The sequence below is a fragment of the Chlamydomonas reinhardtii genome, chromosome 12, assembly GCF_000002595.2.
Source record: "Chlamydomonas reinhardtii strain CC-503 cw92 mt+ chromosome 12, whole genome shotgun sequence".
Lineage (NCBI taxonomy): Eukaryota > Viridiplantae > Chlorophyta > Chlorophyceae > Chlamydomonadales > Chlamydomonadaceae > Chlamydomonas > Chlamydomonas reinhardtii.
The window spans coordinates 5,153,599-5,178,047 of record NC_057015.1 but is presented as its reverse complement, the minus strand read 5'-3'; the positions used below and the strand labels follow the sequence as shown (position 1 = coordinate 5,178,047).

The following is a 24,449-nucleotide window of genomic DNA, read 5'->3' as shown; positions in this document are numbered from 1 at the left end:
AACTATGAATAATGTGTGACGCTTTGCGCTGCACAACTTGACCTGCATGGGTCGACTCGCAAGCAAATCCCCTCGTCCGCTATGGGGCCCACCGCAGGCTTCATCAGCAAAGCCTTCTGTTCTTGTAAATAGGACAAATCTAGACTGCAAGGCCGCCGCAAGTGGGCAGCCTCCCGGCCTAAGGACGCGTGAAGCCGCTATCCTAGCTCTTTCGCAAGGATCACCAACTAAATTGTAAATTTGTTGCAACCATGAGCTCCGACGTGCAAGCTAAATTGAGCGGACTGCTCGGGGACATTGGCGTCAAGTGCACCCTTGCCTTTGCTGGCACTGTTGCTGCCGGCGCGGCCATTGTTGTGCCCAGCGGCAAGCAGGTGGGTACATATGCCCTGTCCTGGGCGCGTAGAGCAGCAGATGGCAAAAGGGTCGGCGAAGGGTGAAGGGTTCCCGGAGGCGTGCGGGTTTGGGTCGGCCAGCACAGTGAGGTTCACGGGCTGGCCCACGCCTGCACAGTGACGTTCACCTGCTGCCTCACGCCCGCTAATCGGCATGCCCTCGCACCACAGGTTGAGGCTGCCTCTCTCGACATCTACGGGCGGCCACCGTCGCAGCTTCTGCCCAACGAGCGCCGTGCCGCTGAGTTCGCGGCGGGCCACCGGCGCTGGAAGGGCTTCGTGGACAACTCCATCTACAGGTGCGGGCATAGGCAGCGCGGGCGGCAGCGGGGCTTGTGTGCGCAGGGCGTGTGCGGTGCCGCATGCTCGATTTGATGGAATGTGGATGCAGCGGTATCGGTATGCGTTTGACGCTGTGCATGACCCCTGAAGAGATATCGTGCACCAGTGTGCGTAAGCTCGACCAGCGAATGCGGTGCGTCACAGTGTACCTGCAGTATTAATTCAGAATGTGGAAAGCAACTGTACGCTGGCACTCATCCCCTGTGCAGCTGGACCCGCACGCTACCCGGGCATGACAACCCGATCGTGAACCCCTACAAGGGGCCACGGCGCCCACAGCGGCCGCAGCAGAAGCTGGAGGAGGAGGTCGAGGCAGCGGCCAAGCAGGAGTAAAGCAGCAGGTGGCGATCACGGCAAATCTGGCGTGTGTGCTGTTTGCATGACCAGGATGTGGTGGGCAAAGGCTGGATTACTGGCAGAGATGGGGCTGTATACGGTGTACAGCGTCGATTATTAGCGCCTGAGCATGTGGGTGATGTAGCTGGCATTAGAGGGGTGCGGTGCAGCGCAGGGGGCGCATTGGTTGGACATTATAATTGCTACGGCACCGACCCAGGGCCGCCACACCCACCAGGGCGGACGGGGACTACTGTAGTACGAGGTTTCAGGACTAACGGGCTGTGGATTAGGGAACGGCAACTCACGGCGCGGCGTGCCGGCGCCCGGCGGCAGGTAACATGACGAAGTGACGGTGCACGGATGGACAGGATGGACGTACGCGACACATTGACACTTTAAGTTCTTGTGCTCTTGGCATCCTGAACATCCTGGCCTGGTCATACGCTTGAGGGCTTGGCATGTTACTATGTTAGGGACAGTCGGCAAGCCGGACCATGAGTTTTGCAGTGCTCTCCACGGTGCGTCATGCCCCGATGGTGTATTAGGGCCATCCGTGACTCTCGCCAACGCGGCGTCCCCACACGCGAACAATGTGTTGAGCTTGCGACTAGGACAGACGACCACTCAGGACCTAAGACAGGATCAACCCACCAGTTCACTCAAGCCGTCCCAGCAGCCTGCACGGCGTGTGAATCTCATTTCGCATCCTTGTCAACTTATGACAATCTCCCCACTTTCACTCTCTCCACATATGTGTTCAACTCTGCTACGGATCGCACCCAGAACTAGTCGAGGCTCTGCCCTGCCCAGACCTGAGGAACACACTTCCATCTCCGTCAACACCTAAAGGGCAAGAGCAAGAGCACGACGTGCTAGCGTGCTAACTCGCTTGAAAAGCGCTGCCATGTCCTTGCTTAGGTAGGACCCCACCTTCCAAGCGGCTAGCGGCCGCTTTCAACCTGTGCCGGCCAGTACAATCAACTTCCACTCTCTCCACACCACATCACCACCAGCCCACTTGCAGGCCTTGGGGCCAGCGTCTCCCACGCCCACGCCCCCTCACTTCCTGATGTCCACCACGCACACGGTCTTGTTGGCAAAGCACGCCGCCACGCGGTCGCCCTCGTGGTCCCAGCACACCTCGTAGATGCCCGCGCTGCCCTTGAACGACTTGATCAGGCTGCCGTCCACCGCACTCCAGATGTACATCCAGCGGTCGAAGCTGCCCGTCGCGACCAGCTTGCCATTCGGCGAGAAGGCCACGCTGTACACGGGCTCACTGTGCTTGGCCAGCTTGTGCAGGCAGCGCCCCACCTCCACGTCCCACAGCCGCACCGTCTTGTCGAAGGAGGCGGAGGCCAGCAGCAGCGGCAGGTTGGGATTGGCGGTGCCGGTGCCGGTGGGGCTCCAGCGGATGGTGTAGATCTCGCGCTCGTGCTCGCGGAAGTCATGCGCCGGCTTGTCGCTGCTGAGAGACCACACCTGCGCGGAAATGCGGAGGACACCATCAATGCGCACGTGTTGGATATGACGTACTGCGCTTCCTGCTGGCATTCACGACGGCACGCACGAGTGTATGCGTGTTACAAGCCCCCCACCTTGGCGGTGCGGTCGTCGGAGCAGGAGGCCAGCCAGCGGCCGGAGGGGTCCCAGCGGATGGCATTGACCTCGTCGGTGTGTCCGGTGAAGGTCTTGACGGCGCCGTGCTCGCCCAGCTTGCACACGTGGATGAGCTTGTCCGTGGAGCAAGACGCGAACGAGGTGTTGTTGCGCCAGTCCACGTCCAGCGTGGGGGCTGCGGGGGCAGGGATGATGACACGCACGGTAAATGCTGCGGTCCCGCAACAAGGTCCAAATCGGGTACCAAAACAGGGAGGCGGGCAGGGCGGTGCAAGCTGGCTGTGGAGGACGGTGCCGCATGTGTGGGCGCACCTGTGTGCATGGCGAACACCTGCTTTGCGCTGCCGGTCTTGGCGTCCCACACAATGGCGGTCTTATCCACACTGCCGCTCAGCAGCATGTCGCCGCGCTTGTTCCACTTGAGCGCGAAGATGGGACCCGTGTGCTGCTCGAGCGTGCTCTTCAGCTTGCCTGGGGGCGGACGGGCGCAGGGCAGTGGCTGGTTGGCGACAGTGGTGCGGGGCGGGGCGCCGGTCGGCCACGCGGCGTTGCTGGGGACGCCGGCACGCATGCGTGCAGACGCGGGTGAGTTGCACCGGCGCTCATAAACGGCAGACGCAGGCGTTATCACCGGAACTCACCCTCCTTGGTCCATATCCGCGCGAAGCCGTCGTAGGAGCCGGTGGCCAGCAGCGAGCCATCGCCATTCCAGTCCAACGTTGTCACGTCCTTGCCCTGCATCATGAAGTGGTTGGGCGCTGGAGCCTGTGGGGAAGGGGGCACGAGGGTGATACAACGCGCGAGAGCCGAGGTTGGGGTGTGAACGGGACACGTGCTGTTGAACATCGACAAGTAAAAAACAGGGCAGTCGCGAGCAATGCTCACAGGGTGATGGCCAAACCGAACCGGTCGCGGCCACTCACCGCAATGTTCTCGTGCTTGAGCACCACCGCCTTCTGGCAGTTGGCGCCGGCGGCCGTCGACAGGTTCCAGATGCGAGCAGTGGCGTCGCCGGACCTACGGGCGCAGCCAGGTGCGAGCGGGTGAACAGGCGCGACAGCTGCACGGTCTCGAGGCAAGCGCTACACGGAACCCCAGCTGCAGCAGCCCCCGCCGCTCCCTGCGACTCTGCTTCATCATGGAACTGCACCCGTGCACACGCCATTAGGTATTGAGCCGCGGTGCACGTGGCGGCCATGCCGACAGTTCCCCGGAACACATCGGCGCCACCACTGTGCCGCAGGAGCCGGCATGCGCACAGCACTTGGCAGGCTCCACGCTCCCAGCACCAGCATGCTCGTTGAGACGGCATGACTGTGTGCCTGCCTCAATGCCACCCACCCTCACACTCGGTCAAGCCACCAGTGCGAGGCGCCGTCGCACCGTACCCGTCGCCTCTTCCAGTTTGCTCCCATCCCTCAGCACCGCACGCACCCGGATGCTAGTAGGTTTGCCGTGGGGTTCCACTGGCAGATGTACACCTCCGAGTCGTGCCCCCGCAGCGTGATCACCGAGCTTGCCGGCACCTCAATGCCGCTGCCCGCCGCAGCTGGCCCCGCCGCAGCTGCGCCGCCTGCTTCTGAGCCGCCTGCATCCACACCGCCTGCATCCGCTGCGGCGGCGGCCGCGGGCGCGGTAGCGGCACTCGGCGGCGGCTGTGTGTCCTCCTCCATGGGCGTAGGCCCTGTGGAGGCGGGCGCTTCCGTCTTGACGGCCGGCGCGGCAGCAGGCGTACTAGCACCCGCCTTGTCCGCTGCCTTTTCCCGCTCTGTCCCCTTCTCCTTGTCCTTCTCCTTGCCCACCCCCTTCTCAGCTGCTGCGGGCGGCGGTGCCGCCAGCGCTGCAGCTGCTGGCGCCGCTGGCGCGCCCGTTGGTTGCGCCGCTGCCGCCGCCGCCGCTGCCGCCGCTGCCGCCGCGGCTGGCAGCGCCGCGGTCTGTGCCTGTGCTGCCGCCTGCGCCTGAGCTGCCTGAGCCGCCGCTGCTTGCGCTGCTGCCGCTGCTGCGGCTGCCGCTGCCGCCGCCGCTGCCGCCGCCGCAGACGGCTGCTGGCCCTTGCTGCGGCCGCCCTCCTCCTCCTTCCGCTCCGTCACCATCATGCGCAGTGTGTCCACGTCATTGGACAGCAGCTCCTCGGGAGTGAGGAGCTTATAATCGCCGTCTACTTCCCCGTCCTGTGAGCGGGGCATCCACACAGCCAGGGGCAGTGTATCTACGCTCGCAGCCAAAGAGAGCGGGAGCCCACCGGGTTCGTGTCGCGTGAGGCAGTTGCCGCCAATCCATCTCAAGAGGGCCGGCACCTGACCACCCTACCACCACCCGGCCCCCCTCGCTCGGAAGTATCCCTCGCAAGGTCAAGCACCCATACGCTGGGAAAGCAACAAGCGCGGAAGCCGTGCCCAGGGGCCGTACCGGCGCGTCGAGGTTCGCCTCTATCTCTAGGTACTGAAGCCCCTTCTGAATGAAGGTGACCAGTGAGCCCGGAGGCACATTGTTGGGGTCGATGTTGGTACGAGACACTAGGGATTCGCTCGCGAACGTGAACGCTGAGTGCGTAAACCCTGCGGCGGGAGCAGAGGATGGGCAGCCGGTTTCAGACTCCAGAGCCCGCCAAAATTGCGCCCGGTGCTTTAGCAGCATACTCACCAGCCTCTTGTAAGTAGCGATATATGAGATAGTTGACAACGTCGCTCGTGAGCGTAAAGGAGCTCATCCTGCTCTGTCTCCCCGGTGTTCGGGATCCAGGCCCGTCAAGGCATGTTATGAAAGCTAGTTGCACTCACAGCAGCTCCTAGTGCGTGCAAACAGAAGCAGTGACCAGTGTCAGGCACTACGTGGTCCTTGAAAGTCAGGCACAGAACAAAGCGTATTATTGTGAAGGTAGATAGCTATTATAATGTGCAGGCGACACAACAGCGTGGCGTCCTACCCGGCTCTCCTTTGCCCATGCAAGGTCAACGCGTTGTTTTGCACAGTCGCATCGGAAGCGCGGCAGGATTACAGAATACCGCTTATGTCATAATAATCACAAGCGTCTCTCCTGTTGACCACTGGCACTGTCGCACTAGCGGTTTGTGTCTTGTGACCCAAGTGTTGGCTCAACTCTAAATATCATAAAGCTTGTCCATTGCACGAGAAGAATGAAGGGCTCGCTGGCCCGCAAGAGTGTGGACACGGTGAATCCGACAAGCCCGCGCGCGGCATGTCTTGTCTTCGCCTGGGTGGTGTGGGCATCAGCCTGGGTGGCGTGGGCATAAAAGTACCGAAGACATTGGGTGCAGGGCTTGCTGGTTAGGCTTGCTATTGCTGACTGGTGCGTGCACCCAACTGGCCACTCCCCGCGCAGCCGCACGCACACGCACACAGCGGCAAGAAGCGGCTAGGCGGGGGGGCAAAGTACAGGTAATTACTTGTGTCTGGGTGACCACGATGCTGCACCCACCCAGGTTTCTGGCTCACAAGCGGGGACAGCGTATGCGTGTTACGCGCGTCATACGAAGCCTCCCGTGAATGGCCCGCGAGAGGCCCTGGAGCATGTCCAGCAGGTGCCCACGCTCGCCTCAAGTCGTGCAACTAGGCGTGCTCTCTGTGCCTAAGAGTCCACGCCACACATCGACATGGGCTGGTTGCGATGTCACCATCATTATGCTGCCTGTGTCCACAGCAAAGCTGACGTACTGTACCTCAAGGAGCTGTTTGACAAGCACGACCAGGTACGCCCAGTACTGGGGGCGGCCTAGCTGATAAACCCACTGGAGCCGGGGAGGGAGACACGCGCGCTGCCGGCTCAGGCCAGCGACTGTACACTGGGTGTGACTAGGGTTGTGTGGTCGCGATGTGTTCGTTGGCTTGCTAGCAGCACCTCTGTGCGAAGCCGTCGGTCACCCAGGATCCGTGTCCCGGACTTCGTGCACATGGTGCAGGACCACAACGGCAAGGTCACCATTGCGGAGCTCATAGAGGCGCTGTCCGCGGAGAAGAAGCTGACACACCAGGAGCTCAGCGCCTTCCGGGTGCGTGGGCAAGCGGCTGCTTCCTGGTGGCCCGCGTCATGCGGCTTGATGGTTTGTCGTTTGACACGTTTTCTGTAAGGTCCTCTTGCTTGGTGGCCCTGTGCACGACAGACGATTGACATCAACCAGGACGGCGTGTTGACATTCAACGAGTACCTGCGGCGGCTGTTCCCCATGGCCACCGACAAGGAGTTCGCCTGCATGCTCAGCTGGGCCAACCCGCACACGGCGGCAGGCGCCCACGAGGTGAGCTGAGCTGGCGGCAAACTGGTGGGTGGGCCTGTGATTGTGTAAGCTACGGGATGCCAGAGCAGCCAGCAAGCTGGATGGGTGTATGCTCAGTTGCGCTGGAGTTGGGTGCTTGTTCAGGCATTTGGCTGGGGTAAGCTCACTGCGTTGGTCCCGCGTGTGCAGACGCTGTTTGAGCCCACCAAGGAGCAGCTGGAGGAGATCAAGAAGGTGCGTGTCATTCGCTGTGGCCATCTTCCTTTCCGCAAGCAACCAAGCCGGCTTGCCCGGGCAGCAAAGCGGTGCTGCGTGCTGCTGTTGGGGAATCACCTGAAAGGATTCAAGGGAAGCAACCACGTTTGAGGCCGCCTGCATGCGTCTGTGCAGATGTTCGCGATGTTCGACAAGAACGGGAATGGCACGATCGAGAAAGTGGTAAGCCAGTGGCGGCATCTCGGAAGCGCGCCCACGTCCGCGGCTCCCGCGCACGTCCATGGCGTGTAGCCTCCTGCACCAAGCAGTACGAGTCCCTTGCCTGTTACTGTCAGCTCTTGTGCACGCCCGGTAGCACATCAGCAGGCACTGATCGCCCTGCACCTCGCAGGAGTTGGTGGCGGTGGCTGAGAAGTGCGGCTACGTGGGGTCGGACGTGGAGGACCTGTTCAAGGCGCACGACGTGGTGAGTGACACAGCATGTGTTTCAGGGAGAGGACGAGAGCGCGCATGTGCAGTGGATGGCAGGCCAGCAGGGTGCTGCACCGCTGCAGCAGCACCTGATGGGCGGGCGCTTGATATATGCACGAGTCTCGGCTTACAGGGACAAACACAATTACTGTCGCTGCACATGCACAACAAACCTGCTGATGCCCCCTCCTGCAGGACCACAATGGGTCCATATCCTTTGATGAGTTTGTGCAGCTGATGAAGATCTCGTACGTGTAATGCCCAGGGCTAGACCTGTCGTTACAGTCGTTGGCGGTGTCTGGATTTAGATAGCTTCTGGTGGGCCGGTACTTACTCCGCTTGGGCGGCTGGCTGGTCCTGCGAGAACTGGAAGTCAGCCACGGCCCTTGAGCCTAAGCATGCCCTGATGCGGCTTGAAGCTGGAACGCAATGTTCAGCGTATTGGGGTACAATTAGGTGTGCAATTGGCGTACAATTAGGGAGGCTGGGTGCTTCCATTAGACCTTGGATGCCCAGGACCGAATGCTGAGAGTCCTTGCTTGAGCTACACAGACATACGGTACATACTACCGCGTACTGGAGATCTGGGCTGAGTGGCTGATGTTATTTAATCAAGTGTGTGACATGCAGCAAGTAAGGTAGTGTGGGACGCTGGATGTGCGCGGGAATTCGGTATCCTTGCAGCTGAGGGGGCAAGGTGACATGGGGTTTACATCCCCGTCCGGACCCGGCAACTGTATGAGCCCTGCCGTACCTCTTCGTCATGTGCTCTTGACACTAGCTTACAACTGAACTCTTGAAGACTTTGGGTCCGATCACTCCGATGATACGGTATGGGGCCGTCACACACCTTTCTTAAGACTTGCACCGTATTGCACCTTCCTCCACCAAACCCAGTCCAGCCGCCAACACCACCTCAGTACCCCTGATTTGTCATCGCCGCTCTGCACTTGTGCCTTCATAACCCGGCGCCGGACACGGCGGGGTAGCTCGTACCCTCTGAAACTACACCTACTATCGCACTATATCTGCGTAACGCAACAACCTCCACACCAAATCGACACCCGCTAGGCCGCTACAGCCCCCACGGCAGGTGCCAGTGCTGCCCAGTCGCTTATGGCCCCGCGCTCTGCCCTGCCCCCGCCGCGCCCAGTGGCGTCACTCCCGCAAACTGCTTCACCAGCATTAGGACCTGACTGCCGGGGAAGCGGCCCAGCCCGCCGCGCGCCGCCGACACCTCGTCGTAGCAGCGCACCGGGTCGCCGCGCACGCAGGTAGGCCAGGGGTCGCGCCAGGGGCCGAACAGCTCGGGCGGCATGGCGGGGTCCCAGGGCCGCCCCGCCCAGGAGGCCTTGCGCCGGGCGTCCTTGAACACGGCCTGGAGTGGCGGGTGGGGGGGGGGGTGACATTCATGATTAGTTAAGGAAGTGGTAGACGGTAGACCATCTTGGGGGGCAGCAGGTAACATGTACACGGGGTGGGGTGGGGTGGGGTGAGGGTGGGGTTGCGCGCAGCATTATCAGTGGGGGTAGCGGCACGGGGTGCGCGTAGCTGTGATGTTGGGCAAGGGGGAAACTGACAACGTAAATCGCCGCCATTGGTGCCCGGAGTCAAAATCACAATGTGTTCCATCCGGGCGGCCTCTCTGCAACTCGCACCTGCTTGCACAGGTCCTCGGGTTTGGGCGGCGTGCCCTTGACGTCGGGCATGTGGATGGGCGCCAGCGGCACCTTGGTGATGTGGGCGGGCCCGCCCAGCGCCTGTGAGGCCAGGCAACAGGACCTCAGCGACACCATACACACACAGCATACCCGTACGCTAATACACACTCACACTGGACGTTGAAGGTCAACCACCAACCAGTGGTGGCATGACACCCTACTCTGCATTGCCATAAGTGGCTTCCCTTCTGGTGCTGCAATGCATGAAGCCTTGCCCTTCCTCCTCACGGCTAGGGCCATGCACACACCTCAACGGCATGCCGCACGTTGCAGATGACGAACGGCACCGGCTCATTGGAGTGGTCGCCGAATAGCACCGGCGTGGAGTGGTCGCCCGACACAACTACCACGTAGCGACCCCGGCCCGCCGCCTCCGCCTCCCACAGCCGCCGCAGCATCTGCCCAACCATCTTGTCCACAGCCTCCAGGAAGCGCACCTGCAGGGGCAGCACCGCATCAGCGGACATTGCGGCGGCAGCTTTCACCCGACGCGCGTCAGCTTGCAAATGCAAGGCCTGCCCAATGAGCCCCTCTGCTCACAGCCCCGGTACGCCTTTCCCCCAACCCGGTATGCCACGCGTACCTTGAACCCCACCATCCGGTCGTGCCCCGTGTCGTCCACCGCCTTGACGTGCACGAACCCAAACTGGTACCCGCCGCCGCCCGGCCCCGGGTTGGCGCACTGCTCCGCCGTCAGCACGGGCGGCTGCGGCTCCTCCTCCTTCTCCTCCTTCTCCTTGCTCAGCTCCATGGCCTGCAGCTGCTGTTCGGGCGAGGAGACGGCGCCGGTCAGCGCGGCGCAGATGGTGGTGGCCTTGGAAGACAGGTTGCTGTTGTAGCTGCCGGTGGCGCCGGGCGCCTCCAGCGAGTCGATGTCGAATGACAGGCCCAGGCCTGGCAGGGTGGGCGGGGTGGGGACGAAGGCGAAAGTTTTTTTGTGAGCGGAATTCATGACACCTGAGGTCTCTACCTACACGTCATGGCTCTTACCTGCAATGATCTTGGTGGGCGCCACCAGGCAGCCGCGCATGTGGTGCTTGTCGCGGAAGCACGGCACCCGGATGCGCGAGCCGCAGCCGCGCAGCAGCACCACATTGGCCACCGCCTCGCCCGACGCCCGACGCTGGTCGTTGATGGGGTGCGTCTCCAGCACCCCGCAAATCGCGTCTGAAAGCGCGTTCACCAGGCCTGCCGTGAAGGCCGCCTGCGGGGGATCGGCGGGGCGGCGGAGACGTTGAAACGCAGCAAGGGTAAGGACATAGAGTCCGACTGCACGCCGCACGTGCTCACCACACGGCTGGTGCTTACCACACCATTTGCAGGCTGACCCACCAGGTCGCCTCGTGACCGCTGCCAGGTCCCTGCGACCTTCCCGACTGATCCCGCCGGCCCTGCCCTCCTGGCCGGCTTCTCCATACACACATACACACAGGTGCACACCTCTGGCGAGTCATCTGTGGGCTCCGACTTCCTCAGCGGCAGGTTGTCCTTGAGCGGGTCCGTGTCGCCCACCGCGTCGCTCAGCCCGGGGCCGCTCACCGCCACGCCGCAGCGGTGCTCAGTGGCGTAGCGCACAGTGACGCGGTAGCCGGGGTAGCCGGGCACGGCCAGACCTGCAAGAGCGCGAGAGCGTGCGCAGTGTGGATTTGTGAGTGTGGTGAAATCAGTCGTGCCCAAACATGCAAACGGACGGAGGTGGCGGCTTGCGGTATGCCTGACCGTTCTAGTCCGGACACCTTTCCAGTCCCTTTGCTTCTGGCCCCGCACCGGTGTGTATCATATCTGCTGGCTGGCAGCAAGTTGGACGGTATCACAACATCCACAAGGACCCTTAGACGCACCGTCCAGCGCCGCGCACAGGGTGGGCCCCAAGTGCTCAAAGTGCCGGTCCGCCCGCCGCGACGTCACTATGCCGCTGGCTGTGTCCAGGGTGGCGAAGTTGCATTTGAATGCGATGTCACCGGGAGCCATGGCAATGCCCGCGCCCATGCTCTCGAATGCGCCGCGGCCGCGGTAGTGGCTGCACAGGGTTGTAGTAACAGTTTATAAGTCAGCACGAGTGGAGGGAGTGACCTCACTGCGTCAGCAGTCGCAGCTGCCGGCGCTGAGCCCGCAAACCAATGGCGCCGCAACTAGCAACGCCGATTCGCGTCCGACACCAACTGTTCCGCCACTGTTCAAGTGAGAGCCGTTGCACTGAGCCCGAATGACCCTAGACCTTGCTCAGGGTATTAGTCGCAGCGCATGCACGCACGCACGCACGCACACACGCACGCACGGCCGGCAACAGGCAGCTCACATGCGGGGGTCGTATCCGAAGATGGACATGTGGGCCGTGTCGCTGCCGCACGCCAGCCCCGGCTCCACTGGGTCAAGCAGTCCGTTCAGGCCGCCGGCTGCATGTGCATGCGTATGTGCGTGGACATATGCAAGGTCGGCATGCCGTGTACTTGTGCAGCGCATGGTAGTGCTCCATTGAATTATGGCGGGATGGCCGCTGGTATGACACGCGGCCGCTTATCAGCACCCGAGCCAACCCCTGAGACATCCCTCCAGGACGATGCATTGCCCCCGTGGGTGACAGCCTGGTGCGACACGGTCTCGTACCGGCTAGGGCATCTAGGTGAGGTGTGTGCGCCACCTCAAGCGGCGTGCGGTCCCCAAAGGCGGGGATGGAGACATCACCAATGCCGTCCACCAGCAGGTACAGCACGCGAGCTGGATTCGACATGACTGCTGCTTGAGACCTTCAGCGTTACAGGAAGTGTTTGAGTGAAAGGTACCGCTGCACGAATAAAAGCAAAGTGGACGACTGACGCATGCCTTGCTTACGGGCTGCTTGAGTACTTAATCTAATGTGTAGTTCTACTCAAAAGGATGCATGCTAGTCATTTATCAGAGAAGCGCCAGTGTTGCACTGTGTCTCGTAGAACGTGCAGACGGGTCTCGGCAGAACCAGGAACGCGCTGTACAATTTTGATGACCACACGTATAAAATGATTTGCAATGCATCGGTTTAAAGGCGCGGAGTCCATTCCACGGGATCCACTCTAGAGTGTTTGCACACACTCAGCCCGGCCCCGACATGGCCTGCCCCCCAAGCTGCTGGATGAAACCGATGTGCTGAAACCGATGTGCACTCCCAGGCACGCCTGGTATCGAGGATATAAACATCACATACAGCCATTCCGCAAATGCATTTGTATGTCCATGTAAAATTACCATATAGCGTCACAGGGGCATCACAGTTCTCCTGCACCCGACGCCAGCGCTTCAGCACTCGTCGCAGTCCTTGTCTTGATTTGGTCCAGGCTGTAACAACGCACACGTCACGGTCCTTCAGATTCGCACGTGCATAAAACGGCCTCGTCAGACGCCGGGAAGAGGCACCTGAGCACCCAGAAGCTTTCCTGGTCGCCACAGCATTACCCGGCTGCTGGGGTGCCATCGCTTCCGCGACCGCCCCCAGAGTGACTGCCGCCCAGATGTCCTCCGCCTCTCCCGCCTGCAGGAGCTGAGTTGGCACCAGCGCCTACCATGGCCCGTATCGCCAGCCGCTGCTGTGGCGTCGTATGAGCCTGCAATTACCGAGTAATGGCGAGTGGCTGTGACGCCGCATGACACGAACATTTGGCAGTGCCCACAAACGCCCAGCTGCGCCGCCCTCTTCAGCCCTCCAGTCCCAATGCCTCCCTGCAGTCGCGGTCGCTAACGCCACGCACCTGCACATACTCCACCAGCATTGCCACCGGGTCATCCTCACCGCGCCGGCAGTACCACACCGGCACACACACCGCCGCGCCTATCTGATCCCCGCTGCCAAGGCCGCTACTGCCGTTTGCGACGCTGACAGCTGTGGTGGGCGTGGCACCACCCGCGGAGGCAACCGCTGCTGCCGCAGTCACAGGGGCTGTGGCCAGTGCAGTGGCCGCCCCGGCGGCGGCGCCGACTAGTGCGGGGCTGGGCAGCCAGTCGCTGTGGTAGACCAGGCCGCGCAGTTGTGACACCAGCTTGCGCACACCCAGCTGCGTGGTGCCGTCTGTGCGGAAGGCGCCGGAGCCTCCCAGCAGTACGGCGTCGGCCTGAGCGCGACAGGACCGGACGCCGGCAGGAGACAGCGGGCGCGGCAGCAGAGGCGGTACCAAAGGAAGCAGCGGAGACGCCAGCGGAGGCGGCAGCGGGTGTGATTGTGAGCAGCGCTTAGCAGCCGCATGAGGGCAGAGAAGGTTCTACTGAGGCAAGCAATCTGTTATGCCAACCGACCTGGGACTCGAGCAGGGCCACCTTGAGCTCCTCGGGAGAAAGGAAGCGCCCCGTCCTGTGGAATGAGGCGGCACAACACCCATGCGACTTCTACTTGCAGGGTACGCAGATGGCGGGGCGGGCCATCCTAACAGCTGCGTGTTGGGGTCCCCTGTCTGCGGTTTCTTGCAATGTAAGAGGCGTCCATGATTCCTGCACAGACCCGCTGCCAAGCGCCTCCCGCTAGTCCCACCCGCCTCGTCCGCCACCACAACGTGCCTGTGCTTGGCCACCCACCGTATGAGCGCCCCTGACACGTAGGGAGGCCCCACTGCCGCGACCTCCACCGAAAGCGGCGTCACCGAGATGCCCAGAAGCCGCTTGCCCGCCACCAGCCGCTGCAGCAGTTCGGTTGCTGGCACTCGGCACATCGCGGCCAACCTCAATTTCAGTTACCACCAAAGCCCAACAAGTGAATGGCCTGTGGCTTCATGTAAAATGTATTCTATAAGTCAGTTATACTGTACTTATCAGGCTTCTCAGGGTGCGCTAAGGGCTTGGGGTTCTGGTTTACAATTCCACAGGCCGATGCAGTGCGCGTCCTTCCTTGCGACAAGGCAACAGTTATTTTAGAGACATAAACTCGCACTAAGAGTTCTACTGTATAGCCCCTCTACCACGCTGTAGTCGCGAAACACCGAGCTGAGCACCCGAAAACTCCGCAACGCTAAGGAATTTGCATTGGTGGTCTGAAATGTCTTCATCATTCATTCTTTTGTAGATCTGGCCAATTAATTTCCTCTAAAGCAGAGGGCCTGAGCGCCGGGCCGATTTTGCCGCGCAAATTCTAGTCACCCCGACCCTCTATCCTAGCATAGCAGGATGGCTCTTGCAGCTCAGGACATGTCGGCCATGGCCAAGATGGACGAGGTAATGGCCGTGCCGAGCAACCGGCTAAAGACAGACGGCACTGTGGACGGGCGGGACGCACCCTGGGTGGAGAAGTACCGACCAAAGAAGCTCGACGACGTGGCCGCGCACAAGGAGATTATCGACACGAGTAAGACACTGGCATGGGGGAAGGGAGAAATGGCAGTGTGGCCCTGGCTGGTGCGGGCCTTGCACAGGCGCTATAGGAGTTGGGCGTGGCAGTCCAAGCAGTCCTGGTATGCACACACACGCACACACGCACGCTTCCTCCCTCCCGCCCACCCCCCGACCACTCCACGGCCCCGCAGTCAAGCGTCTGACGGTGGAGAACCGGCTGCCGCATCTGCTGCTGTACGGGCCGCCCGGCACCGGCAAGACCTCCACCATCCTGGCGGTAGCCCGCCAGATCTACGGCAACAGCCTGGCCAACATGACGCTGGAGCTCAACTCCTCGGACGAGCGCGGCATCGGCGTGGTACGCCAGGAGATCCAGGACTTTGCGTCCACGCGCAGCGTGTTCAGGTGGGGGCGTGGCGGCGGGTTTGTCGGGCGGGCGTTTGCGGGCGGATTCCGTGTGGGCAGTGTCTGTTGTGTGTGTGGAGCTGGGTGATCTTGTTGGGCAGAGTGCCGAGGAGCTGAAGAATGGGCGGCAAACGGTTGTGAGCTGGCATTGGGTACAGGGCATGACGGGCGGGCCTGCAGCCTTCCTGTCTTCCTGGGTAGGTCCTGGCGTAGCCATCACAGCGGCGGTGGCCGATTTGCTGCGTGGACGCGGGCGGCCCGCAATACCACAGGCTCGATTCTTCCACCCTCCCAACCCGACCTTTGGTCCTCCCTTGTTGTTCCCTATCTAACAGCAACAAGTTCAAGCTAATTATCCTGGACGAGTGTGACGCCATGACGCAGGACGCACAGGCGGCGCTGCGGCGAGGTGCGCGGCGGCGGCGGCCGGGGCGCGGGTGGATGTGGGGGCGGAGGCGGGTGATGCAGCTGCAGGCTGGTCCTGGCCCGTGGCGTGGCAGGCGGCATCCACCTGCACAGAGGGCAGGGAGTGGGGGCAGCACATCATGGGGAAGGGGAGCCAGGAGGGTCATGGGGGAAGGGAGGATGCAGGGCCTCTCGCCCGATCTTGCCGCTACATGTTGCGCTGCTTGACGCCTCAGCCATTTTACGCGCCACGGGTGCCTCCATTGTCACCTCCCTTCTGCAGTGATTGAGAAGTACACCCGTAACGCACGCTTCTGCCTCATCTGCAACTACGTGTCAAAGATCATCCCCGCGCTGCAGTCCCGCTGCACCAAGTTCAGGTGGGGCCGCCAGATGCACATATGCGCACTTGTGCCAATGTGCTGTGCCATGCTCACGCTTCATCATATCTGCCTGCTTCTTGCGGCGCTTTAAGGTTTTCATCCCCCTCCTCCATCATCAACGCCGCCACCGCCACCACAGGTTCGCGCCTCTGAGCCCGCAATTCGTGCGCGAGCGGTTGCAGTACGTGGCAGACATCGAGAAGTGAGTGGCGGGCTGCTCTGGGCCTAGGACGAAGGGGGCTGCTGGGGTTCTTGGACGAAGGGGGCTGCTGGGGTTCTTGGACGAAGGGGCCTGCTGGGGTTCCTGGACGAAGGGGCCTGCTGGGGTTCCTGGACGAAGGGGCCTGCTGGGGTTCCTGGACGAAGGGGCCTGCTGGGGTTATCAGGAGCCGGCACGCGGCCCGTCCAATCCGCAGCACCTGCCGTGGCTGTCGCCTGAGCTGCCCCCGGCCCTGAACCCCGGCCCTGTGCCAGGATGAAGCTGGGCCCGGGCGGCCTGGATGCGGTGGTGCAGCTGGGCAGTGGCGACATGCGCCGCTCGCTCAACATCCTGCAGGTGCGGGCAGCACCGCGGCGGGGCCGGCGTGCTAGGAGGAACAGGCGGGGTGGGCGGGGGGCTTCATGTGGTGATGTGGGAGGAGGGGTTGGGGCTGAGGTAGCATCCCGAGGGGCTCTGGCAAGCCAGAGCGAGGCAGCCCCTTCGCAACCGTTCGCATGAATTGCTAACGCCCCCGGGCCCCGCTCTGGAACCGGTTGCTCTGGGCTTGGAACTGACTTCCCCACCCACGTGCTGTGCCGCGCACAGTCCTGCCACATGGCGTTTGACACGGTGGACCAGTCGGCGGTGTACACGTGCACCGGCAACCCCCTGCCCGCCGACATCGAGCGGGTGCTCACGTGGCTGCTCAACGACCGCGTGGCGGAGGTGTTTGCCAGTGAGTGTGTGGGCGCCTTTTAGAGGAACTAGGGGGCGCGCGGGGGCGGGGAGCGGGATTCCGCATGTTCCGTGTGTTCAGAACGGGAGGCATGGACCGAACACCGACAAGTAGCGCCCTCTGGAATCATCGACACAATTCACCTTCTCCTACCCGCCCCACCCGCCCCCCAGACATCCTGAAGCTGCAGGTGGACAAGGGCATTGCACTGGTGGACATTGTGCGCGAGCTGCACCCGTGAGTACACCCGCATGCATTGGTGTCCATGTGGTCGCCCCTTGCTCCCGTGCTCGACGCCCAGACCGACCAGCTATCCCCTGCGGCCCGCACACCTGTGCCTTGTCCTTCCCTCCATCCCCGCCGTATGCCGGCATGCGCTTCTACTGCTTGCGTTGCGTTTCCGTATTCCATATTGCACGGGTGGCTACCCCCTCTCCCGCATCATCTCTCCCGAGACTGGCACAAATTTCCCGCCACCCACACTCCTGCCCGCGCAGGTTTGTGATGGCTCTAAGCATCCCGGTGCCTGCCAAGGTGGCGCTGGTGGAGCGGCTGGCGGACGTGGAGCACCGCCTGGCCTTCAGCACCAGCGAGAAGCTGCAGCTGGGGGCGCTGGTGGCGGCCTTCGTGCGGGCGAGGGAGACCATCGCGGCGGCAGCCAAGTGATGATGGGGAGGAGGAGGGGAAGGAGGAGGAGGAGGAGGCGTGAGGAGGAGGGGGGGGGGGGTGTTGCGCATTGCATGAGGGCGGAAGGGAACGGAGGTGCAGGGCTTGAGCTGCAGGGGGCTGGGTGTGGCCGTGTGGGGGTTGAATTTAGCACGCTGGCTATGTGTGAGTGCTGGACTCATGCATTTGGGCATTCGATGCAATGGTTGATCTATGGTTGCACAGTGTCGCGTATGACAGCGGGGGCTTGGCAGTCGACGTGGGAACGGGGCGCGGTAGCGGTGCGGGCGCCGGTTGCGGTTGTGCCCAGGGTTGTGCCAGAGGCCTCACGCGGGCCCTCACGGCGGGCCCTGTTATAAGGCAGGATGTGTGGCGGCTCGCAGTGAGCAGTGCAGTGTGCGTAAATGGTGCCCAGGCGACTGCAAGGGCGCGAGGGGAAGGATGCGCGTGCACCGGGGCCTCGCCGACCAGTCCGTTAGCGGGCAACGGCGAAAGGCTGTTCGTGCAACCGCCTTGCAACGCGCGCGAACGACGCACCAATGCCTTGTCCCTTCTTGCTACGCATTTATGTGGGCACGGGTGGGAGCCACACACATCGGGACTACGCTTTCCTGCCCCTTGCCATGTTCCATCACGAGCAACCGCCTTGCAACCTGCTTCTAGCGTTGTGTCGCCGACTTTGTGCTGAGGGCTGCACTGCATAAGGACAGGCAACGCCAGCGCCCGCAAACCCTACGGCGCGCCCGAACTGCGGATTCCGCGGAATCGGTGGCGATTCGGCCAAATGAACAGTTGGGCGCGCAACACCCATAGAAAGCCGCGCGCGAGCCCTGCAACCACCATAGTATTAATAGACTACTGTCCATACTCACGCTGTGCCGCTCAGCTCATCGCGCATTGCACAGAAACGCTCAATCCGAAGTTGTTGGCTCTCGCGCTTCCTACAACAACCCGAAGACAACTCGGCATTCAGCGATAACATCAGCTACGATGATTTCAATGCGCCTGACGCGCGCGCAAGCGGCCGTGCCCTCGCGGCCCTCGCGCAATCCCATGATTGCGATGTCGCGTCGTCCTGCTCCTCGCAGCGTGCAGCGCGCAGTGAGTCACGTGACGCCTGAGTATCCTCAGCTCTGCAGGACCATATTTCACGCTGGATATGCGTGATTCTGTGCACTTGTTGTCTGTGAGGCCACGCACTCTCCTCCAACTTCCCTCCCTTTCCCCGCCCCTACCCCCCTTTCCCTCCGCCCAGGCTCATTCCGGTTCGAACTTTGCGCTGGAGACCATGAGTGAGGACGGCCAGGGCTGGGTGTGGGACGAGCTGAGTGAGAAGCTGGTGGGGCTCAAGCACCGCACGCCCCGCGCCACTTGCAAGACCACTTCGCTGATCTCCTACCGCGGCAACCTGTCCTGCGGCCGCAAGGCGCTCCGGTGAGCTAACCGATCAAACTGGCTGCGGCTGTGATTACACGTTGTTGAAACTGGATTGGCTGCCGACCCACATCTCTAGCAGTACAGCTGCATGTTGCCATGCCCCTGTGCCCCACGCGCACCAAAACCTGTGATGCTGCTGCCACATCAGTACCAGTAGGTGGTCGTGTATTGGTACCGCCCTGGTCCTGATCTCCCCCCCACCACCTTGCCTTGCAGTGTGCATGAGCTTGACCTGGAGCTGACTTGGGAGGCTACCGCCGGCGCCGCCGAGGGCTGCACCTTTACCGGCCTGGCTACGTGAGTTGGGTTTGTGGTGGAAGGTAGCTGCCCCTTCGCCTTGCACGCTGGGGGCTATCATGCACACATGAAAAAGTTCCGGTAGGTTAAGGACGCCACGGCCTCTGGCCAGCGGCTGCGGGGCTCACACTTCGCTCCCGCATCGTCAAGCGTCCTCCTTTGGCCTCAATCGCCATGGAGCTGAGTCCCGTTTGCCCTGCATGTCCACTATGCGCGCTTCGTCCCGCAGAATCAAGTTCGGTGGCAGTGAGGACGGTCAGGACGTGGTGGACGTGGAGGTGGCGGTGGACCCGCACTGCCTCAGCGCGCTGCCCGAGCAGCGCGAGAAGGTGGTCAAGGATGTGGTGTACGCGGTGAGGCGCGGCGCATGCATCAAACAGTTGGGGAGAGTGTGAGAGTGTCGGACTGAAAAGCAGAAACGAGCTCTCCCGCGGATGGGCACGGTAGGTTGACACCTTGTCATCCGGCTGTGGGGCGCAGGTGGAGTCGATGGATGCTGCCATCATGGTGCAGCTCAACGACTTCCTGTGGTGAGTGTGTGTGGAACGGTTGCTCATGTGTACGTCGCATGATCCCTGTCGGAGCCGGGAGCCCGTGGGCCAGCGCCAACTTACCGCGATGCGCGTGAGACCCTGCGAGCTGTAGTGGCAGGCTGGAGCCCAGGTAACTCGCCGCCCGGTCTAGAGCCGATACCCCGCTGCCCATCTATCACATGACGTTCTGCTTACCCCTCCCCCTCGCTCTTCTGCTGCTTCACAGGAACATGGAGAAGCGCAACCGGCTGTGTGAGCTGGAGAGCAGCATGCACGTCAGCAAGGCCGAGCTCGCGCCGGCCCGTGCCGCACCGGCGCCGGCCCCCGCCTCGCCAGCGCCGTCGTTCGTGCCGGGCATGGCGCCTGCGTTTGCCTAATGCTCCGACACCCTGTTTGCGCTTCACGTAAGAGGCCAGCTGTGAAGTGGAGATCATGCCATCAAGTGCGGTATTTTGAGTGTGAAAGGGAGCGACATATTTTTGCGGCCAGACCGGCGGCCGTGTGTACAGTATGGATGAATACCCCTGGGTGCCCTGTGTTTTTGTATTGTGTAGGGGCAGTACCCGAACCAAGCTGGCAGCGAGAGTGAATCTTTTGTGGGAGGGTCGTGAGTAAATGCGCGCATGCGCGGGGAGAGGGTTACGGCGTTGAGGCACGCGCGAGGCGTTGGAGCCTCGGGCCACTGAGAGTTGTATTTTTTGTTTGGGCTTCTCGTGCAGGGCGTGCTGCGTGAATTGAACTGCGCGGGGCTTTGTTGTGGGACCATGCGGAACGTTCTGGGTGCAGTTGGCATTTTTGTTTGATTCTACAGGGCAGCATTCGGTTGTTATACGGTAGTACCGCTACTGGCGCTACGGTCTCGGCGTGCCGGTCCAGCCGCCAGCACGGACAGGCACGGAGCAGGTGAGACCGAAGGGGTTTGCGGGCATTGCTTACGCCAGCCGTGATAGCCGTACGTGATAGCGATACGAGTCCATTCCATTGTTGGTCAATACCTGATTTTTTGTTTGGTAGCGAGCGGTGAGGAGCAGACGAGGGTAGCGCCCGAGGATTTCGGAACTAATTAGCGTCAGTGGCGTGGTCCAGGGGAAAGTTCGACGGCGGTTTGTGGGCGCTGTGGCGGGGAGCTCAAGTGCTCAACGGCATGCACCTGCATGCAAGCGGCGGGGCAACATACGGCTGCAACACATGCCAGTAGCATGGCGTGAATACGTTTGGTTGGTGTGCACTGTTGCCAGTAATGTGGTCGTGGCTGGCGAGCGCGACTGCCAACGCGTCGGTGGCGTGCCGGGTTGCAGATGGCAACCGGAAGGACACGCGAGGCTTGGCGCCCTAGTCCAAGGTTCGGGCCGCCAGGGAGGACGCCTCTGCGTCGGACAAATTGGTATTTTTGTAACGCGTTCACGCGCGTGCAGGCATTAGCCGATAACATTTTGGGTTCATGTCCAACCGACGGTTGCATTTCTTTGGGCGATTTCGGGGCGATACGCATTCGCTCTAATTAAGCCTCGGACTTCTATGTTTGTAACTTCGTATTAGCTATCGATACAGTCTGTAACGCCTGCACTTACCGGTTCATATTTCAAGCTTTCGGGCCGAACAGCCTCCAACAAGCGGTGCACATATCTCAAAATCAGGATAATGCATCCACTAAGACAGCAATACCGCGTGTCGGAGGGCCTGGCGCGGCCAGGCGAGGTTCGGAGCGCCATGCCAAGTCAACTTCACCAGCGCCGCGTCCATCTTGGGCCGTGTGCAGCGGTACGTAAGCTAACGCTTTCTTGGAAGCTGCTACCGAGGACCGGCCTGCCAGCCTCCAGACGAAACGTGTCCGTGTCGGGAAAAGGATGCGCGCTTTTTGTACCGCAAGCTTCCGTGCGGCAGCTTGCAGGAGCTGGCACAACCAATCAGCGCAAATCTGGGTGGTCCAGGCCTGCCTAGGGCTGGCCCACAACACGCGCCCTCGAGCGGCCTTCGCCGCGCAACACCTCACGTGCACACTCGGAATCGCCTCCTTCCCCTTCACAGGCTCACCCCGGTGCCGGCTCGAACTTTGCGCTGGAGACCATGAGTGAGGACGGCCAGGGCTGGGTGTGGGACGAGCTGGGCCAGAAGCTGGTGGGGCTCAAGCACAGCACGCCCCGCGCCACTTGCAAGACCACGTCGCTGCTGTCCTACCGCGGCGACCTCAGTAGCGGCGAGAAGGCCTTGCGGTGAGATTGTTGAAGGCTGCATTCCAGTTACACGTTATCAGCAGTGCAGTTTGCCAGCCCGGCCAGTGCTGCACACAGTACGGTACCCGGTGACTAGGTTGCATCTGACGCGCGCGCCACCTCCGTCGTCCCTGACACGGTCTCGCCTCTCTCGCACCTGCAGCGTGGAGCGCCTCAACCTGGACCTGGGCTGGGAGGCCACTGCCCGCGGCGCCGAGGATCGCACCTTCACCGGACTGGCCAAGTGGGTGACTCGAGCGCAAACGCAGCAACACGTTCTCCCACCATGCCCAGCATGCAAGGAAACGCCAATTGTTCTATCCCCTTCCCCGCTCAACTTGCCGCAGGGTCAAGTTCGGCGGCAGTGAGGACGGCCAGGATACGGTGGATGTGCAGGTTGCGGTGGACCCGCACTGCCTCAGCGCGCTGCCGGAGGAGCGCGAGAAGCTGGTCAAAGATGTAGTGTACGCGGTGAGGGACGATGAGGGGCAACGAGGCCAAGAGGGGCAATAGGACACTTCATTAGCTAGGGTTGGGGCTGAGAGGTTGGCGCCAGGTGGCCGTCACGTTTGCGCATCTGATTCAAGTCGTTGGGTATGTATCGGCGTGGTCTGAGCGGTTCATGACTTTATTCCCTTGCTGCAGGTGGAGTCTCTGGACACAGCCATTATGGAGCAGCTAAATGACTTCCTATGGTGAGTAAGAAATGACACCGACAGACGCTGATACCAGCACAATGCGCTGGTTGCCTAGTGCAGTGCGGTGCTGTGGAAACGATGGTCTGTCATCTGCTAGCTAGTCCTTTTACTGTCAGGATAACGCAGCACTACACCTAGTCGACGTAAGATAGGTGAAGTGGGAAGGCTCACGACCATGCCCACGCACTGTTTTGCCGCTCATTGTCAGGTCCATGGAGCGGCACAATGTGCTCAACGGAAGCAGCGACGTCTCCTTCAGCAGCAACGCCGAGGCGGAGGCGGCCTCAGCAGCGGTAGCAGCCGCGGCAGCGGCAGAGATCAGCCCTGGCAGCAACGGGAACCTCGGCTCGGGGGTCAAGGCCGGCCGCCGGCAGTAGCTGGCGGGACTGCTGGCCTGATGGCTGTAGCTGCTGCTGATGGCGGGTGGCAATGCGCCAATACCGTGCCACCAGGCGGATGAGCGGATCCACAGGGATGCTCGTGCACTCATGCTGCACTAGTGCAGGGGGCAACTTGTGGCGGCTTAGTGGCTGTCCATTGAGGCACGCGATGGACCCATTGGGGCATGGCGGTAGTTGCAATGTGCGTTCAAGCCGGTTGAGAGGCGTTTGGAGCGGGCGAGAGAGACGGCACGCAGCGCTTTAGAGTGCTGCGGGCTTTAGGCTTCGATGTCATCATGTCCAGATCCATTACTGCTGGCCGGCGCATGAAGCACACCGAGGAGGGACTCAGCGGTGAAGGGCGTGTGCAGTCGGATGGTACGGTGCCGGGACCAGGCCGAACCGCGCGCTACCTACCCTGGCACATACCAGCGCACATGTTTGTTTTGTTGAAGTTGCGTGCGCCTGTGCTGTTCGACCGCCTGGACACTTGCTTCGGTGTGTGGGAACGCGGCGTTGGCGAGAGCCACGAATGGCCCTCATACCGTGAGGGCATGTCGCAACCGTGGAGGGCACTGTAATGAGTACTTTACTAAATAACGCTGCCGCATTGTTATTGCATACTGCAGCTTCTGAGGGCGATTCATGCGGGTTGGCTCGAACGCGGGGCGGTAAACGGTTGGGCCGGGCGCGAGTGCAATAGTGCATGCAAGGCCCCAGAGCACCCAATACGTGTTTTTTCGGCACGCGCTGGTGGAGATGCTGCTGGGGCACAAGCGACCTGCATCGCTGCAGACTGGCGGCGGCGGCGGCGGCGGCAGCGGCGGCGGCGGCGGCAGCAGCGGGGGTGCGTGCGCACATCTTGGAAGCGGAGGGGGCGGGAAAGGCCACGTGGAGGAGGAGAGCGCAGCGCCGCCCAAGAAGCGGCGCAAGCGCGCAGGCTGAGGAGCCGGCTGGTGTCTAGGTAGCGGTCCGCGGTGGGGCTGGCAGGGCATGCGTAGCGGCATGACAAGTAGTGCGGCTGTGGAGAACTGTGCTGCGTCTGGCTGCGGTTGGCTCTGCTGTGGCATCGCGATTGCTAGGCACCTGGTTTGGCTATGTGCCTGTGGAAACCGACCCCGGCTATGTCCGGGCGATGAGGATAGCTGGGCGATGTTCCATGCTCTGTGCATGGAATGCAAGCGCACTGTATGCTTCACTGATTCTGCTTGAGTGCGCCCATACTCAGAAACATTTAAGGTATCCCCGTTAGCGCGGCACTGCTCACTAATGGACGTTTACAGGGCAGCCCCGGTGAGACGCGGCCGTCATTTACAGTGGTAGGGTGGACTGGACTGGAGTGGTGGTAGCGGCCTGGACACGGCCAGAACACCGAATTCTTGAAACTTAGGCAAGCCCACCCTTACAGGCGACCTCCTCTACTCGGGATCGCTCGTGTCACCGGCCCAGAGTCATCCCATCACAATCCC

At 61.9% G+C, this 24,449-nt stretch overlaps 8 protein-coding genes across 8 annotated transcripts; 5 read left to right on the top strand and 3 right to left on the bottom strand.

The window, feature by feature from the left end:
* Window positions 1–82: 82 nt before the first annotated feature.
* CHLRE_12g527550v5 (uncharacterized protein) lies at window positions 83–1,488 on the top strand. Its single transcript, XM_001696821.2, has 3 exons — window positions 83–374; window positions 567–694; window positions 947–1,488. Exons 1-3 carry the CDS (start codon window positions 252–254, stop codon window positions 1,068–1,070), a joined length of 375 nt encoding a protein of 124 aa, XP_001696873.1. The 5' UTR covers window positions 83–251; the 3' UTR covers window positions 1,071–1,488.
* A 2-nt stretch (window positions 1,489–1,490) lies between these two features.
* On the bottom strand, window positions 1,491–5,572 carry CHLRE_12g527500v5 (uncharacterized protein). The gene is made up of 8 exons (XM_043068513.1): window positions 5,340–5,572; window positions 5,106–5,254; window positions 4,131–4,867; window positions 3,620–3,713; window positions 3,338–3,461; window positions 3,009–3,167; window positions 2,675–2,871; window positions 1,491–2,558 (listed from the first exon to the last, which is right to left on the bottom strand). Exons 1-8 carry the CDS (start codon window positions 5,404–5,406, stop codon window positions 2,136–2,138), a joined length of 1,950 nt encoding a protein of 649 aa, XP_042918608.1. The 5' UTR covers window positions 5,407–5,572; the 3' UTR covers window positions 1,491–2,135.
* Window positions 5,573–5,695: 123 nt separating this feature from the next.
* Window positions 5,696–8,488, top strand: CHLRE_12g527450v5 (uncharacterized protein). Its single transcript, XM_043068512.1, has 9 exons — window positions 5,696–5,869; window positions 6,040–6,095; window positions 6,358–6,406; window positions 6,617–6,706; window positions 6,818–6,952; window positions 7,121–7,165; window positions 7,322–7,369; window positions 7,539–7,613; window positions 7,814–8,488. The coding sequence occupies exons 1-9, from the start codon at window positions 5,834–5,836 to the stop codon at window positions 7,874–7,876; spliced, it is 597 nt and encodes a 198-aa protein (XP_042918607.1). The 5' UTR covers window positions 5,696–5,833; the 3' UTR covers window positions 7,877–8,488.
* A 2-nt stretch (window positions 8,489–8,490) lies between these two features.
* Window positions 8,491–12,152, bottom strand: CHLRE_12g527400v5 (uncharacterized protein). Its single transcript, XM_043068511.1, has 9 exons — window positions 11,947–12,152; window positions 11,639–11,735; window positions 11,181–11,359; window positions 10,780–10,952; window positions 10,330–10,543; window positions 9,923–10,233; window positions 9,588–9,776; window positions 9,277–9,378; window positions 8,491–8,996 (listed from the first exon to the last, which is right to left on the bottom strand). The coding sequence occupies exons 1-9, from the start codon at window positions 12,068–12,070 to the stop codon at window positions 8,733–8,735; spliced, it is 1,653 nt and encodes a 550-aa protein (XP_042918606.1). The 5' UTR covers window positions 12,071–12,152; the 3' UTR covers window positions 8,491–8,732.
* A 48-nt stretch (window positions 12,153–12,200) lies between these two features.
* Window positions 12,201–14,122, bottom strand: CHLRE_12g527350v5 (uncharacterized protein). Its single transcript, XM_043068510.1, has 4 exons — window positions 13,879–14,122; window positions 13,603–13,657; window positions 13,062–13,421; window positions 12,201–12,917 (listed from the first exon to the last, which is right to left on the bottom strand). Exons 1-4 carry the CDS (start codon window positions 14,010–14,012, stop codon window positions 12,765–12,767), a joined length of 702 nt encoding a protein of 233 aa, XP_042918605.1. The 5' UTR covers window positions 14,013–14,122; the 3' UTR covers window positions 12,201–12,764.
* Window positions 14,123–14,232: 110 nt separating this feature from the next.
* CHLRE_12g527300v5 (uncharacterized protein) lies at window positions 14,233–18,238 on the top strand. The gene is made up of 9 exons (XM_001696823.2): window positions 14,233–14,641; window positions 14,820–15,033; window positions 15,369–15,442; window positions 15,722–15,818; window positions 15,961–16,023; window positions 16,296–16,377; window positions 16,627–16,756; window positions 16,930–16,993; window positions 17,254–18,238. Exons 1-9 carry the CDS (start codon window positions 14,464–14,466, stop codon window positions 17,420–17,422), a joined length of 1,071 nt encoding a protein of 356 aa, XP_001696875.1. The 5' UTR covers window positions 14,233–14,463; the 3' UTR covers window positions 17,423–18,238.
* Window positions 18,239–18,289: 51 nt separating this feature from the next.
* On the top strand, window positions 18,290–21,259 carry CHLRE_12g527250v5 (uncharacterized protein). The gene is made up of 6 exons (XM_001696824.2): window positions 18,290–18,523; window positions 18,678–18,856; window positions 19,076–19,156; window positions 19,386–19,509; window positions 19,637–19,686; window positions 19,916–21,259. Exons 1-6 carry the CDS (start codon window positions 18,413–18,415, stop codon window positions 20,064–20,066), a joined length of 696 nt encoding a protein of 231 aa, XP_001696876.1. The 5' UTR covers window positions 18,290–18,412; the 3' UTR covers window positions 20,067–21,259.
* Window positions 21,260–21,312: 53 nt separating this feature from the next.
* CHLRE_12g527200v5 (uncharacterized protein) lies at window positions 21,313–24,408 on the top strand. Its single transcript, XM_001696825.2, has 6 exons — window positions 21,313–21,450; window positions 21,718–21,902; window positions 22,066–22,146; window positions 22,250–22,373; window positions 22,548–22,597; window positions 22,809–24,408. The coding sequence occupies exons 1-6, from the start codon at window positions 21,331–21,333 to the stop codon at window positions 22,975–22,977; spliced, it is 729 nt and encodes a 242-aa protein (XP_001696877.2). The 5' UTR covers window positions 21,313–21,330; the 3' UTR covers window positions 22,978–24,408.
* The last annotated feature ends 41 nt before the right edge of the window (window positions 24,409–24,449 follow it).

Excerpts from the sequence above, each read along its gene's own strand:
- CHLRE_12g527250v5 (XM_001696824.2), top strand. The coding sequence starts at position 18,413 with ATGATTTCAATGCGCCTGACGCGCGCGCAAGCGGCCGTGCCCTCGCGG. Across the intron at positions 19,157-19,385 it reads ACCTTTACCGGCCTGGCTAC|AATCAAGTTCGGTGGCAGTG; the intron begins GTGAGTTGGGTT and ends TTCGTCCCGCAG. Across the intron at positions 19,510-19,636 it reads TCAAGGATGTGGTGTACGCG|GTGGAGTCGATGGATGCTGC; the intron begins GTGAGGCGCGGC and ends TGTGGGGCGCAG.
- CHLRE_12g527550v5 (XM_001696821.2), top strand. The coding sequence starts at position 252 with ATGAGCTCCGACGTGCAAGCTAAATTGAGCGGACTGCTCGGGGACATT. Across the intron at positions 375-566 it reads TTGTGCCCAGCGGCAAGCAG|GTTGAGGCTGCCTCTCTCGA; the intron begins GTGGGTACATAT and ends CTCGCACCACAG. Across the intron at positions 695-946 it reads GTGGACAACTCCATCTACAG|CTGGACCCGCACGCTACCCG; the intron begins GTGCGGGCATAG and ends TCCCCTGTGCAG.
- CHLRE_12g527450v5 (XM_043068512.1), top strand. The coding sequence starts at position 5,834 with ATGAAGGGCTCGCTGGCCCGCAAGAGTGTGGACACG. Across the intron at positions 5,870-6,039 it reads CCCGCAAGAGTGTGGACACG|CCGCACGCACACGCACACAG; the intron begins GTGAATCCGACA and ends CTCCCCGCGCAG. Across the intron at positions 7,614-7,813 it reads TGTTCAAGGCGCACGACGTG|GACCACAATGGGTCCATATC; the intron begins GTGAGTGACACA and ends CCCCTCCTGCAG.
- CHLRE_12g527200v5 (XM_001696825.2), top strand. The coding sequence starts at position 21,331 with ATGCATCCACTAAGACAGCAATACCGCGTGTCGGAGGGCCTGGCGCGG. Across the intron at positions 21,451-21,717 it reads ATCTTGGGCCGTGTGCAGCG|GCTCACCCCGGTGCCGGCTC; the intron begins GTACGTAAGCTA and ends TCCCCTTCACAG. Across the intron at positions 22,374-22,547 it reads TCAAAGATGTAGTGTACGCG|GTGGAGTCTCTGGACACAGC; the intron begins GTGAGGGACGAT and ends CCCTTGCTGCAG.
- CHLRE_12g527350v5 (XM_043068510.1), bottom strand. The coding sequence starts at position 14,012 with ATGTGCCGAGTGCCAGCAACCGAACTGCTGCAGCGGCTGGTGGCGGGC. Across the intron at positions 13,658-13,878 it reads GTGTCAGGGGCGCTCATACG|GACGGGGCGCTTCCTTTCTC; the intron begins GTGGGTGGCCAA and ends CTCATTCCACAG. Across the intron at positions 13,422-13,602 it reads TGGCCCTGCTCGAGTCCCAG|GCCGACGCCGTACTGCTGGG; the intron begins GTCGGTTGGCAT and ends TGTCGCGCTCAG.
- CHLRE_12g527400v5 (XM_043068511.1), bottom strand. The coding sequence starts at position 12,070 with ATGTCGAATCCAGCTCGCGTGCTGTACCTGCTGGTGGACGGCATTGGT. Across the intron at positions 11,736-11,946 it reads TCACCTAGATGCCCTAGCCG|CCGGCGGCCTGAACGGACTG; the intron begins GTACGAGACCGT and ends ATGCACATGCAG. Across the intron at positions 10,544-10,779 it reads CCACAGATGACTCGCCAGAG|GCGGCCTTCACGGCAGGCCT; the intron begins GTGTGCACCTGT and ends GATCCCCCGCAG.
- CHLRE_12g527500v5 (XM_043068513.1), bottom strand. The coding sequence starts at position 5,406 with ATGAGCTCCTTTACGCTCACGAGCGACGTTGTCAACTATCTCATATAT. Across the intron at positions 5,255-5,339 it reads TCGCTACTTACAAGAGGCTG|GGTTTACGCACTCAGCGTTC; the intron begins GTGAGTATGCTG and ends CTCCCGCCGCAG. Across the intron at positions 2,559-2,674 it reads CCGACGACCGCACCGCCAAG|GTGTGGTCTCTCAGCAGCGA; the intron begins GTGGGGGGCTTG and ends ATTTCCGCGCAG.
- CHLRE_12g527300v5 (XM_001696823.2), top strand. The coding sequence starts at position 14,464 with ATGGCTCTTGCAGCTCAGGACATGTCGGCCATGGCCAAGATGGACGAG. Across the intron at positions 16,024-16,295 it reads TACGTGGCAGACATCGAGAA|GATGAAGCTGGGCCCGGGCG; the intron begins GTGAGTGGCGGG and ends GCCCTGTGCCAG. Across the intron at positions 16,757-16,929 it reads CGTGGCGGAGGTGTTTGCCA|ACATCCTGAAGCTGCAGGTG; the intron begins GTGAGTGTGTGG and ends CCCGCCCCCCAG.